This window comes from Micropterus dolomieu, linkage group LG21 (genome assembly GCF_021292245.1).
Source record: "Micropterus dolomieu isolate WLL.071019.BEF.003 ecotype Adirondacks linkage group LG21, ASM2129224v1, whole genome shotgun sequence".
Taxonomy (NCBI): domain Eukaryota; kingdom Metazoa; phylum Chordata; class Actinopteri; order Centrarchiformes; family Centrarchidae; genus Micropterus; species Micropterus dolomieu.
Genome location: NC_060170.1, coordinates 30813098 through 30828746, shown reverse-complemented (window position 1 = coordinate 30828746; position 15649 = coordinate 30813098). Strand labels below are relative to the sequence as shown.

Here is a 15649-nt window from a genome sequence, read left to right as displayed (position 1 = left end):
CCCATTCATGAGTGTGAAATCTGGAATCGCCCAATTCATTCTTAAACTGTGGCTAATCACCTACTTTGAGGTCACAATGACCTTTAACCTCCGAGTCAAAAGACCCACCTATTCAGTGTCCAACCAACTGTGGAATATGGTCACAATCTCTCCTTCTGTTCCTGAGTTATGGTGCTGAATAATGGCCAAAAAAAGTGCTTTTACCAGGACATTATGATGTGACAGTGAAGTTGATCTCTGGGGTAAAAAAAATTTCATCACTACATCGTTCCCATCAAACATCTGTAATAAAATGTTGTGATAATCACCACATCAATTCTTGAGTTATGGCCAAAAACGTGTTTTGTGAGGTCACAGTTACCTTTGACCTTTTACAACTAAATTCGAATCAGCTTATCCTTGTGTCCAAGCGGATGTTTGTGCCAAATTTGAAGAAATTCCCTTAAGGCTTTCCTGAGATACGTGTTCACAAGAACGGAAAGGACTTATCCTTACGTATGTATGGATGGAAAACATAATGCCTTCAGCCACGGTTAACGTGGCACAGAGGCATGCAGAGAAAGTGCTACAGGGCCAGCTTAACAAAGCATAGACATGAGGATTTAGCATAGCTCAACAGAATTATGATAATGCAGTCTCGGTGGGGTGGTCTTCACTTGTGTTCATTCTATGACAGCCCATGTCCCAAATATGAGAGGAGTGAGCTTGAGTTGAGCCGTCCTCGGGGTTTGACAATGGGCTGTCGGTAGTAATGCAGCTGTAATTCTGTCTGGTAAAGCTGGTGACACTGAGCCCAGAAGGGACAGATGACACCGTAGTGACACCGGCTCAAAAAGACATGCGGAGGCTGGAATAATTATAGCCAGGTTTGCTATATTGTGTAACTGTTGCATTGGGCTTAGAGTGAGTGAAACTAGAAAATAGCTGGTAAAGTTGAGAGGGAGAGAGAAAGGTTAGGGGGGCAGGCATGGGCCAGAGTAAACCCTAGCAGCTAAGGAGAAGTGGAATGTGTTGCAGAGGTCAGGCTACATTATGGAGTAAGCCATGAGTCATTTTTAAACATCAATCCTTTCAGATCAGTCTTGAGCAATCCACAATGCTGTGCTACTGCAAAGAAGCACTGTGATTTAGCTGAGCTTGAGGACAGTTAGGGTGAAAGTCATGAAGGACACTCCCTGTACTGTGGTGTTCCCTTTAAAAGGCCTTTTCCTGGCATTTTGGTGGTTATCAGGACATCTGTCCAGGTTAGATCAACATCTCTTGCTCCATTTGCAGTGCATTTTCTCTACACACTACACTGCATTGCCTTTCTATGAAAATGATTTGCCTTGAAAGCGTCAGAGAAACATTTGAGAGCTTCTTTCCACTGAAATGTGCAGCTTGAACAAGCCCTCTATGGAAAACTAGGAGTAATGTTAAAAGAGGTTGAATCTGCGGTGTGATCCAGTGTGAGAGGAGTTCCCCACTTTAAATGCCAACTCCAATGAAAAGGAGACTTGTGGATTTCACCACTAGGGGGACTGAGAGCACTGAGAATCACTGCTGCATATAGTGATTGCTGCGACTAGAACTACCTTAACACTCCCAAATATGTTTTTATGACCACCCAGCTGCTCCGTCACAAAGAATGATCAAGTTGCTATATACTTGCATAGTTGATAAAGACAAAAATCTCTTTCAGTGTGTGATTGTGACACCTTATAGTGTGTGCGTATATGTTTGTGTGTATGAGTGTGATTCATCATGCCTGTTAATTTGACCTTCTTTCGTTAGGCAAGAGCACTGCCTTGCCGAACAGTAAAAAGTGGGAAATTAATACTTTGCGACACTGCTTTTGTTGATGATGATTTTTAAGGGCTACATCAAAAAAGGAAATGATCAGTCTCTTCAGAGCTACTGTATTTCAGTATTGTACACACTACAAGATCAATTCAATACGTTGTCTATGAAATGTAATGAAAAGAAGTACACACTATGGGGTTAATATATATATATATATATATATATATATATAGTACCAATAGTAGCTGCCCTTTCCCTGACACAACTGGGCAATAGAGAATATTTAGAGGATGTAACAGCCTGGCTTAGTTAAGTTTGTTATTTTGCATAAGCCTCGTGAAACAACACAGAAACACCAATCTCACTCTTACATTCACTTATAATGAATGGTAATGAATACACTTCATACGTGATCAAGTGAAACCAATTTCAAATGCAAGGCCACAGATAGAGCGTCTGGTGTGAGTGCACGTGTGTGCGTACGAACACTCTACTAACCCTGTTCTCATCATAGATGATCTGCACCAGGCTGCGGTGCTTGGCCTCGCTGGGTGGCGGTGAGATGGGCCGCTCTGGCTCATGGGGCTTTGCAGCCTCTTCCTCCAGCTGTTGCTGTAACACACAAACACAAAGATGACGGTTAAAACAAGGCCCCTGATCTTCCAGGAAGACCTGTGGCTTACCAGTTCCTGTTGCGAGGTTAGAGCGCGAGTTAAATAAACCGTCCCTCCCCCAGCTCTCCAGCAGGGACAAGACTAACTGTCCAATTAGCTCTAATAGCTATTAACTCCTCAGGGTCTAGTTAATCAAAGAGGTACTACAACAGCCTGTAAACAAAGCCAGTGCCTGCTGTGTGGCTGGAACATCCAATGAGAGAGAGAGAAAATTAAAAGACGGAGACAGACAAAAGAAAGATTAGAGGAGGGAAATTAACACCAGACAAATACTGGAAAACAGGATAGTTTCACTAACTTACTCAACCTGGCTTGTAACCAAACATTGCTTGGAGACTGAATTCCAGAAACAGAGAATTTTGGGAAGCAATACTATTAACAAACAGATAGACAGCAGGTATTTTTTGTGGGGTGGTAGAGAAAAGGAAGAACTAAACGAACTAAAAGATAATCTGGCAGGGTGGAGGCCCATCAATCTTTATCTTTCACTGCCAATCAGGTAGGATTCAGTCAGGGCTTCTTTGTCCATTAATATTCCTTTGAAGGTATACAGAAAGACAAGAAGAGAAGCCTGTTCTGACACAGACAGAATAGCATATAGATGGAAAAGCACTGTTAAGCTCTCATTGCCCATTTACATTTGGACACTTCTAGCATCTTTGGCAGATTGGAGGTCAGAGAAATCAGAAATTGAAAAAGCAAAGCAGCATTAGGGGGACTGCTATTCGACTGCGCATTCTATCCAGATGCTTAAAAAGCTTAAATGGACCGGTCAGGATCATTAATCCTCCCACATTTAACTGCATTGATAAGCAGCATGTAGAAGTGGCAGTTTCATTCTGCCTGTGAGAATAGCAGGTGATAGTTGAGACGAAAAATATTCAAAAGATTTAAATTATTTACACATTGAATTTTGCAATGTGACACTGAAAACAGCAGTTTCAACACAGACAGACATAAAGAAAGCATATTTTGCTGCTGTAAGTAGCATTTACCATATGAACATTTTCTCTTGGTTATTATTTAGCAGTGCAACTCATCAATGTGTCTGTGTTAGTTACTTGTTAGCTTGCTGGCTGAACTGTTTTAATCATCCAGTCAAACTTCCTCAATCTTCCAAATTAGAGTATGATAGGGCCTATCCCAGCTTCTAGTGCAGAAATCACAAGAACATCAATATGTATAAAATCATATCTGCATATAAGAAACATAAAAATAAAATGGGGCCTTTTCTTGTGGTATTTGAAATCAAGCAATTTATCATTTTGGTTTAAAACCTTTAATTGGAAGAACCGTTGACTTTACTTTCCTGCCTTTAGTCAATTATTTTATAAAGAGCAAGACCAAAAGGTCAGACTTTTGAGTAAAAGCTTGACAAAAATATAATTTGCAGCCAGCATCTACTGGGATTTACACCTGAACAGAAACCTATCTATGTTTCTACTTTATGTGACTATCACAAAAATGTAAAATTTCATACCCCCATTCAAAGAAACGATTATGTGATTTTCTACATTTCTGTCTATTTTAACAAATGCATTTCAAACACTATGTAACAATGATTGTCTGCTCAAGTGAATGTATTAACACTGAAAAAACTTCTGACGTCATAGTTTGCCTGAAAATGTTTACTGTCCCTATGTTGTGCAGGATTTACGCTGGAGGCAGGAGCTGAGTGTATTCAGCTGTAACTAGCAGCCTGGAGGCTGAGGCCAAGTGTTGCTGAGCAGCGTGCCTATAGCTGATCTACATTTAAGTCAGCCCCTTATTTCCCCCAACTCCTCCTCATCTCCTGTCAGGGACTTCAGAGAAGGGACAGACTGCCTCCAGAGGATCCATGTGAGAGCAGAGCAAGATGGATCATTAAGTGCCATGATAGGCCTGGATAAGCATCTGGTGAGGGAAACACAGACATTCCCATGGAGACCCCCCCTTCCCTTTCCAAACCCACCGCAGGATAAAACAAAATAAACCAGCCATCCTGAGCTTGGCTGACAAGACACAGGCTGGCGGTAACCTAAGCCCTAACCCCCCACCCATCCACTAACTCTGCCAGAACTCTTTTAGTAAAGTTTTACAGTGCTACTTAATTAGCCCAGATGTTTTAATGCTTGAAGAGAGCCGGACTGTAAGAAAAAAAAATCCATAAAAACACTGCAAGTGTAGAGAGGAGGGTGATTTATGTTTGTAAGCAGCAGAGCTTAGCCTCTCAATCATTTACAAGATTCAAGCCTAAACTTTAACTCTCATTAAACATGATCAAGCTTATAATTAATATTTTAAGCTTATCAGACCAATATCTCCACAATGGGAACCTCCAGAAGTCTAAGCTGTGAAGTACCTTGTCATCAGTCTGTGAAACCAGCATTAGCTGCTACAGTGTAGAGATATCAACAGTATAATTTAGCGGTCAAAAGTCATATCATTAGCTTCAATATTGTCAGATGAGACTGAGAACACCACATGTTGCGGTCATCAATAAATTAACCTAATGGAGACTTAAGCAGAGTGTAAATAGGTTTTTTCCAAATTTATTACTTAACATCTCTGTCTGCTGCCTTTTAAAGCAATGCAGAACATGTTAGAATTGTTAACACTGAGTCAGTCGTACCTGAATATATCATGTAGCCTTAATCCCTGTCTATTCTCAATTTAAGAATTGCTTTTCTAAAAAGAATATTAATTAATTTATGGTGGCAGCTGACCTGACATTTTTACCTGCCACAGCCCACATTTACCCTGTATTTGGCAGGTGGCATGTGCTAATTTAATTCCCGGCTTATGAATGATGATATATTTTGTTTTAAATAATTGAGTATAATGAACAGTATGTTAATATAACAGCATGTACGGTGGAGGAGGGATTCGGGTGAGCTCGACCATACAGTTTTTCTACTAAACATGGCAGACGGCCAAAAGGGAGTCTGTGTGGCAGGGATATGAGTGGTTTAGCAGTCACAAAACCTCCACCATAATCCTCCTCCTCCCTCAGGGAAGCGGTTATTTATAGCCTTATATATTTTTAACCTACTTTTCTCCTAAATAAAAAGCCAAAGAGAAGCAAAGAGAAAAGGGAATGCAGCTGCCCGGGGGATTGCGTGTACAGAATCGTGGCACATTGAGCAAGAAACAGCTACAGAACTTGAATGCACTGATTACAACACAGCAAAGTCTGCTTAAGACTTTATTGCACTGATGCCAACTGAAGTCTGGCAGGGAAAGTCACATTGGAAAACCACACATGAACATTTCAAGCAAGCCAAGCGCTAAGAAAATTCAACGAGGATGCCAGCACTGGCAAAGACTTCGACATCTACATGCATGACAAATAAATGGTACCTCATAGTGCTTTTAGGCATGCCTGTCTGGTCTAAATATGTGCAGAATGCACATGAATGACACAAAGTGGTGTCTGCTCAATTTTCTTCAGTCATGCATCATCTCTTCTTACAGGTTTATAACGTCTGATGAAAAATAACTTTGAAGCACTTAGAGCCTCACACAGTCTTTGAATTTCTAGACTGCAAAATATAAATTTTGCAGTCAACAAAAGGCCACATCCACTGCAAAACCCATCCTTGGTTGCTAACTTCTTATCACAAAGTGAATGAAATAATCAGATGACACAATCAGGTACAGATCATTATTTGTCTTCTTTTCAGTAGCCAAACCAATTTGAATTTTGTAATCTAGTTTGCAAAGCCCTTTCTGGTACACAAGTTCCCCCTGACACATCTATCTAGTGCTTTGGCAGTGCTACAACAAACATATAAAATATAAATAAATAAATAAATAAAATCAGTTCCAAAGCTGGAGATATCTACAGCAGAACCACCAGAACTTTGACAGAGAAACACAAATCCATCTTAAAATCAAAGAGCTAAACAGGGCAGTTTGAGATAGTTTGCAATCACTTAACACAAAGCAAGCCAATATAATGTCAAAGTTATGACCAGATCCCTGAGTGTGCAGACCTGTTTCTTGCGAAGCTTGCAGATCTGCTGCTCCACCATGGTGATCTCCCTGTCCACGCGATCCATGTTCTGGATCAGCTCTTCCTTAGAGAAGCGGGCCGGCACCAGATCCAAGTCCGGGTCCATATGGACTGGGCTCACGGGGGAGATTGGCTCCAGCTTCCCCATGGAACTTCCACGATCCTACAGAAGAGATAGAGAAAGGTGACAAAAGTCACAAATATTAAATTAATTTGATTAAAATCTGAAGGGAGAAGAGAAAATGAGGACAAAGGAGTATTTCAAAATGGAATTTCATGTGTTAAGAAGATGTTTGGATAAAACTGATTAAAGACGGCAGTTCAGTGAAAGGTATCTGATATATAGTGGTGCATAAAGACACTCATCCATGTCTCCTTTCCCCTGTTGAAAGCATCCCTGTCTTCCTCTGATTGCAAGGTCTGTGGGTTACTCTACAAGAAATCATCCAAACATGTTCTGTGTATCCTTTGGGAAGGTAATACACGGCAGTAATTAAGTCCTCTGGGTAATGAAACCCAGTGTAGTGTCTCGGTGTCACTAGACCACACTAATGAATATGGAGGTCACAGCCTCCCTCGTCAGGATCACTGGCAGCTGGCTCTGTTTAGGAGACTTGGTTTGAGATGTGAAATGCTCTGTTTTTATGATGTAAGGGGAGAATCTCAAGGGTGGTACAACATGTGTGTAGATCAAATTCAGGAGGTACTTATTAGGCAAGTCTTCTGGCAGAAAAATGGAAATGGTGTATGTCTATCAGTCAAACAATGCACAGTGCTCATCAGCCAAACTGAACAGAGTATAGAGAAACGATTCAAACAAACAAATACAGTACTCCCAAGTCAGTGTATATACACTCACAATTTAAACTCATCTTCAGTACAGTGTTGGAACATCCCTTTCACTTTAACAAGATCTTTTACTACTATTTTTTTTAAAGGATGTTGCGGTATAGTTCATCTCAAAAGCTGCTCAATGGCAGCTGACTGGGACCAGGGGGGTGAGATTAGGGCTGCAACTAATGATTATTTTTATAACGGATTACTCCACCTAACTGTCCAGTACCCCAAAGTTTCCATCCAAATTAGTAAAAATTCTCTTTCTAAATTAAAAATGAAAATTAATGTGCATTTCCATCGACTATGTGCATCATGCAAAATTTGAATGTGGGCGCGTGAAGATAAACAGTTGATGTCAATTACTTACTGATCTAAATCGACTAATTGTTGAAGCTGTAAGTGAGATGAGTAGGGCATTCATTTAATTTCCCCTGAATGTCACTCGATTCATCCTTGGTACTCTTGTGTTTCAGGGAGCATAACAAGCTTCTTATTGGAGATACCCAATCTAGTCTATGGCAATGTTAATGTGTGTTCAATTACTCTTGTACACTTGTAACATTATATTTCCATCACCTCCTGTTGTTTAGATCACAGACAACTATTTTAGAGTTTCATTTCATTCACCACTCAAAAGAACAGTTGTTTCTTCACTGAAAATGCCTTCAGTGGTTTACCATGGAGAGGAGGGGTACCCTTCATGATCATCTGCCATCATAACCCATGCAAGGCAAGGGTGAGTCACATTCTTCTTTCCAAACTGATTGCTGTACTGTTTACATGAATTGTTTTCAATTGTCAACCCACCAGTTTGTGGTCTCATCCACATTACACCCCTGAGAGTAAAATATACTTTATTGTAACAGAAAGGAAATTTGTTTGGGAGACTCTGTCCGTTCTGCAGCTTCGCAAAATAAAGCTACCTTCAAAAAACTCAGCACACATATTAATGCTTTAAACCAATTCTCAGTACTCCGTTCACATGTGAAGCAAGAGTGAAAATGGAATTGCTGTTGCATGCACCCGTTTATGTAACAGCAACACACGGTAGGAGAGGGCCCACTTGTTCTGCAGGGGCATTATCTTTTCCTGATCAGTGAGTGCGTGTGTTTTCCTACTTTCTGCAAGTGTGTGAGCATTTTCGAGTTCTAGTCTCCATAAATGATTGCATGTGTGATCCAGCTTGGGTTTTGTTCTGCGTTATTTTTAAACGTCTGAAATTAAGGTTATATAAATGGGCTAATCTGGACTAGGCATGCTGCATTATAGCCCCGTAGACCTGCTGATTGAAAATGTCAGTGCCAGGAATGTTGAGGGGTTGTCCTAGATGAAGAAGCCCACGTGTGCCAAAGCCACAGTCACAAAAATTCACTATATTTTTTATACACACACACAATATATATATATATCCACACACGCAACTTTAGAGATTTACAGATCATGATATGAGGATCGATAGCGCGGTTCCAAACAATCTCAAAACCCGAAAATCAATAAGGTCTGAGCTTATCCATATCGAGACTGAATGTCTTGAAACGATGAATAAGAAAACTAGTGTTTATTTATTGATGTCACCGAAACGCGGTATTAAAACAGGCTGGATGATAAAACAGTTTATCATCAGGCTGCAGGCTCTGTCTGCTCTCTGTCGGCTCCTACAAACAAACACACGGCGGCCAGCAGAGAGAGACGCCAAGCTGTCGCGGTCAAGTTAAGTTAGCTCCAAACTACTGGAGTTGCTGACAGCTACGCTCATTACTGTAAGTATGTGCAATAAAACCTAAGTTTTATAAGTAAAAAGACAATACTTTATCAATACACCTGTGGTTAGGGTAAACATGTAGAAAGGTTTAATTTAAACTGCTCTGTCCTCAGGCTCTCCTCCTGTATGTTTTATACAAGCACAGCTAACGTTAACTTGGCATTAGCCAAATGTTACAAACGAGCTAAATTGAAAGCTCTCTGTCTGTAGCATAAACTGGTCTGTAGTCTTAAAATCTGGCACATTGTTGTAAACTGAGCTGCTGGCTGAGATCTGCCGCTCCTCTTTCTGCCAGGTAACTATACCTGCAGGCAGTGAATAAAAGCAGAGAAGAGGAAGAGGAAGATGCTGACGGATGTCTGAGTTCACATATTGACTTTATATAGTGACGTTGCAGTTGTAAACATTAATGTTGCTGCTCTAGAAACAACATTTAGTTGTATTTAAAATATTCAATTCTAATCCTATAATTAGTTTAAAAACAACCAGGTGGCTAATATACACACTTCAATATTTGTTTATTTATCGCAAGTGATGTGTCTTCTAACAATGTTATCGCACATTGAATATTTTTCTCATACCGTGCAGGCCTATCTCATGCCCGTTAGGTCTCGTCATACCAAATAACAGTCACCAAATAATAGTGAAGTTTTGATAGTGGTATCAATAAAGACTCGTATCGTTAAGCAGTCTCAATAATGGTATCAATATCAATAAAAATGAACGATCCCCGTTCCCTGATAATGACATTTTTATTGTTGCCAAGGACAGTGAACTGTTTGCAAATTTTTTAGCTTGTGTTCAACCATAAGGGATTTGATTGTATGACAAAACTATCATGTCAAAAGTAGTCTGCGTTCTCCTAGACTGGTCTTGTGCCCTACACTGTCCTCTGTTCTTGTAAACAGTACAGCAGCACATCAACAGCTACTACACCTGTGACATAGTGTGAAAAGGCCACAGACCAATAGCTAAGCCCTTGGCCCAGAACAGCTTATATGCCCTCGACGACCCGAGTCGCATTTAGAACATCCCACTGCATGATGTCTCCAGCTGTACATACATCAGACTTCTTGTTTTAAATTACCTCTGGGTAAATGTGTACTGAGCACGTGCCTGTGTGACTGAATCACAATGTCAGTTGAATAAAGCAGTAGACATCCTGTTTTCATGCGAGAATGTGCATCTAAGTTCACAATAGTCTATCTCGTTTGGACATCAAGAACAACACAAAACAGCAGGTGCAGAAAGCTGCTGAAACTGAGGAGACCGAGGTAAGATTTCCTTATGTTTCAAAACTGAAGAAAATAAAACTGCAATATGAAGTGAGGAGAGAAAACTGGTCTCAATTGTCAACACAAAATCTTTAAAATGCAAGAAACATACAGGTGTAAGTTGTGTGGTTGGTACTGCTGGCTTACAAATATAAGCATGCGTGTGACATTTTAACTGCTAGGCACTCTACCTAAAGCACTCACAAAATTTAGAAATATAACCATTTCTTAAGACAGCTGTCACAGGGTAATCTTAGCAGATACAGACTTCACTGTTAAACCACTCAAATACAGTAAATTATAATAAGAATCTTATTAATCTTATTATCTTAAGAATCGGTCATGTTCTTAAGCCGAGAAAGGGTTGCGGTATTAATGCTGAAAAAAAGCTAGTGAGTGAACCTTGAATTTATAGCATCTAATCACAGATATGCGTTCCCATGGTCAAGAATGAATCTCCCTTAGGTTTTACACACAGTATCTGCGCTTTAATCTTGAGGAGCTGCAGAGCTGCAGTCTCTATTAAACTTGTGATCCTCGTTTCATAACGCCTCTGCGAAGATTTGAAGAGGCTCCTTCTATCAAAGCATCAAATCTTCAGCTATTTGGGGTCACCCCTAATATTTAAAACATCAGCTATACTATATATCAGCCATATATATATTTTAAACAAATAAGTAAATATTTTTGATAACATTTTGGCACTGAAAAATAATTGTCATAAGCTTCATGCTTTCTTATCTAGATATTTTTCGTTTGAATAAACAAAACATTATTGGTCTTTTCTTCAACACATTATGCTTAAAATATAAGAAATATATTACTCAGTCCCCTGCCCATTTTGATCCATGAAGGTTTTATATTTGTAAAATATGTGACGTCATCATCATAATGTAAAGTCTATGGGCCAGGGTGAGAAACACTACAGCGCGTATTCAGTGGCTCACATACCCCTAAAATCTTTTGTTTATGCACCAGGCCAGCAATACTCATTGAATAGTCCGGTATCCAGTTCTAATAATACATTGGCGGCGGGCAGCTGTGGCTCAGGGCCACTTATCAGAAGATCGGTGGTTCCCCTGGCTCCTCCAGTCTGCATGTCCAAGTGTCCTTGGGCAAGATACTAAACCCCAAATTGCTCCTGATTACTGCTGTTGTGTGCGCGAATGTAATTTTTTTGTTTCTGATGAGCAGAATGTGTGTGAATGGGTGACGTAGTGTAAAGCACTTTGAGTGGTAGGAAAATTAGAAAGGCGCCATTACAAATACAGACCATCCATGTTGTCAGTTCCTACACTAAACGCCTATATCTGCCTACAACAGTCTCATGTTTTACCTGTAAGAACCACATTTTAACACTTTTGTTCAGCCGTGATGTGAGAATAATGGATTTCCAAACAGAAAGAAGAAGTGTGCGTCATAGTTCAGTTATAAAATCCTAGCACACCACTGAGCCACCCTGCTGGGGTGCTGACAGTTCAACCGAAAACTCAGTCACACTAAAGTCAGCTAAAGAAAGTGCAGTGATTTCGACTGACAAAACGCGTGTCGACTCGGGATTTTCTCGGTTGGTGACTTGAGGCATCCACTTTTTTGGGGGAAGCCTTATACACCAATACCTTGTTATCTAATCTAATTTGTGATAAGATAATTCTGACTGTGCCAGCCCAGCATATTTATTGGTGTGGCTCTAGTCACAAAGGAGGATCAGCTAACTTGTGTAGAACCATTGCTTTTTTGGTCTGAATGGGGTATTAGTCAGCTTTGCCACACGTGGATCTCCACAACACTATGAATATCACCAATAGCACTCTGCTCACTCTTTGAGCAAGTTTGACCTGCATGGAGCATTTCTGAGAGCACCCGGGTAGAGAAGGACACTCAAACGTCTCCCATTCTGATTGTATTCTCTTTTTTAACCACAAAATGTGTGATTGCACATATGAGTCACGATACAACTGTCAGTTTTGCCTCATACTGGTTTACTCCCTCTTTTCTTTTTTGCTCTTTGTCTCTTACTCCTCCCTTTCCCTTTATCTGTGACTCCCTACATTTGCCCTTTGCCTCATTTTCAGTTGCATCGCCCTCTCTATCATTTAGTGCACTTACTCCATGCAATGATTACATGTGACATGACTTATATAATAGGTTTACAGTCCTCAGTGCTCTGAGGGGAATTGATGGCATTCCTGAATATTTCCCTGCTGGCTGAAGAGTCAATGTTTTTTTCCCCCTGTACCTCTGTTATTGGTGTATCTATTTACAATTCCTTGGCTGTCTGCCTCCCCAGGCAGTTTGAAGCACTCTGTATAATGTCAGGAACACCTCCCCATCAGCAGCTCTACACTGCAAGCAAGTCGTTTTGATGTGCAGTTCACACAGTTTCATCCTCAGTCTTTTGAAATCTAGGTCAACTCTATTATTTATTAATTGCTGTTTCACAACTCCCTTAGTCTTCCCACTGCTGCTCACACTGCTCCAGCTCCTACAACGCAGTATATCCTTCTACGATTTCTGCTGTGGCATGTCTAATAACATCCTTTGTGGCTCTGAAGGAGGCTGCCAGTATGAATGAAAAAACTAAAATATTATAAGTATATTATTATAGTATAAAGTCTGAATATTTGAGAAACAAATGGACCACCATATGTGCATTATGAATCATAATTAGTCAAAATCGTCTTGTAAATGTGACTCCTGTAAACTAGTGAAGGCACCAGCACTGATTTCCTGAAAAAAAAGTACTAATTATTTGTCATTTGCTTGTTGACCATCTTGCTGTAATATACTCCAAACTGTTAATATAATTTGCGGTATTTTATTGTGACTACTGACCTTTGCCATATCCTCAGCCCCTCCCAGAGGCATTGGTGGTCGGTGGGATGAAGGCCTCATCAGAGACTCTGGTCCCATCTCTAAACGAGGCCGTTTGATCTCCGCATACTCCATCTCCGATTGGCTGCTGGGTTCTGGCAGGTAGATATGCTCATAGCGGCTATGCTGCTCTTGTCCTCTGCAAGAGAAAAATTACAAACATAGCAGTTATTAATACAGGGTTTGTGATAACAAGCCATTTCAGTAATGAGTTTCTAATGTAAGAGCTGATGAAAGAAAATCACAAGGTTTAAGGCTAGTATTTTCTTGATATACTGGTGTCTTGCATTAGGGTTTAGCCACTCTAGCACTGTGGATCAGTCCAACATTTTGGTCTCTGAATTGCAATTACATTTCCAACAGGCATTCTTGGAAACCTGACTTTAACTTGCAACACTTTTTTCACATCAGAACACCCCCCAGAACTACTGACCAACTTCCCACTAAGTTGAAATTAATGTTAACATAGCAAGGTGTCTAATGTTAGCACATGTAAAGCATCAGCATGTTAAAATCCATTTATTAATATGCATGTTAACAGTTTGCATGTTCACAGACCAAAGTTAGTGAATAGCGTGGAAGGATAGATTGGTATTTAACTCAAAGCGCAGCAGAGCTCAGGTACAACTGAGGCTGAGACAGATGAAGCACAACTAGAACTTATGAAAGTTGCGCCAAATCTTATAATGTATAAGGGAGGGAGTAGTCCCAAGGAAGAACTAATGGAAGAGAAGAACCATGTATGAAGTTTAAAATTTGATTGGTAAGATGTTTTAGATGTGGACTAACCCTCAATAGTAGAAAAAACACTTAAGCATACTTAAAAGTTGGACCAAGTGGACAGCGACATAAATCAAACCAATGGACAAAATATGCACAAAAAAAATTTTTTTAAATATAGCCGCAAGCGGTGATTAGCAAGTTCAAACCCTTTTGTACTCGAGCGATTTGAAAATTGTTTCAAACACGTCAACGGCAGCTGACAGACATCACAACGTTGAGCCGGCATCGTGATTGTAAAACCCCCACCCCCCTAGCAAAACAAATCTCTGTGTGAGCAGGTTTTAATGACGACGAACATTCTTAGTATGCCAAGTTGCCTAAAAGACTGAGAACTTGTCTTTTTTCCGTATATTTCCACCCGCGATCTCTTATCACGGCAGCAGCAGGTGAGCCGCACGTCAGCTTATTAATGACGTAGCCCATAAAATAACTGAAACCAACCTTGTGTGTTCACCGTTGCTTTACTTGTTCCGTGCGTAAAAATATCCACCGCGACTTGTAACATAAGTTAATAGTCTACCAATTTTTTTTTACTGAGTGAAGTCTGTGCGAGAACACATGTACATAAGAATGTACATTTTTTTGCATTTGTAGCATTTGACCCTATTGGTCAATTTAAATAAAACTTTCATGTTATGTTTCAGGTACAAATAGTCAAGGCCAAAAATAAGTGCACCCCTGCATGTCTGTCCATTTTTGGAGTTCTGTGTCACAGATTTGGCTTTTGTTCTCTGCTTTTATGTGGTGTTCTCATGTAAACAAAAGAAATAAACATGACAATAACTAGGCATTTACAATTGCGACAATCTTCTGGAAGAAGAAGTGCATTATAAGACAGACATGCAGGGGTGCCCTTGTTTTTGGTCATGACTGTAAGTGGATATATCCTGTACATTCAGTGATGATTGGCCCAACAGTTGTTGACTTTTGTCTGGTCTATTTACATGCTGAGCCATGAGCCATCAACAAGCTTTGTACAACTTTGGTTGGTTGGTCCTATAATGATGCGCTGAAAATTTGGTAGCAATCAGACCTACAGTTTAGAGATGAAAAAGAGATGAAAAATATGTTTTTCCAAAAAAAAAAAAAAAGCAAAAATCTATAAACTGCACTTCCATGTTGGCTTGATTTTTTTCCAGCTCCCAGGGTTACTGCTTGGGAAGCACTTGCACATAATTTCCAGTTATTTTGTAAGTACTGTGTTAATAATAATATTAATAATAATAAAAAAAACACAAACTCAATGTCTGTCCCTTCAGGATTTGATCCCTAATTATGTGTCATGTAAACTGATATCTCAGGTTAAATATGTGAAGACAGCTGTAACATTACTGTTCTTCTGAGCAAGAGACTTCTGCTTTTGTTTAAAAACATTCAACCAAATAAATACGCATTTGTACAAAAGCACAAGACAGTTACAGCCTTAGATCAGACAGACCTAAATCTTTACTGTTGTGTTCAAGGCACACACACAAATGCCAGCTGGCTTTATTTGGTTCAAACATAATCATAAAGTAATCACAGAAGACCATTTTCCCTGCAAAACGGGAACATGCAATGGGCCACTCAGTAGTGGAAAGTGGGAAGAAAAGGAGGCAAGAAAATTGGAAATGGTGACTCACTGTAACATTACCATCTAATCGTTTTAAATATAGCTGCATATGGTAGA

The 15649-nt window shown here is 39.9% G+C and overlaps 1 protein-coding gene across 1 annotated transcript in view; it reads right to left on the bottom strand.

Moving 5' to 3' along the window:
* Nucleotides 1-15649, bottom strand: part of ncor2 (nuclear receptor corepressor 2) — a 115029-nt gene that overhangs the window by 72675 nt on the left and 26705 nt on the right. The window contains exons 4-6 of the mRNA XM_046035019.1: nt 13159-13336; nt 6431-6613; nt 2281-2394 (exon numbers count right to left, since the gene is read on the bottom strand). Of these exons, the coding sequence (XP_045890975.1) occupies nt 2281-2394; nt 6431-6613; nt 13159-13336 (475 nt within the window). The remainder of the gene's footprint in view (nt 1-2280; nt 2395-6430; nt 6614-13158; nt 13337-15649) is intronic.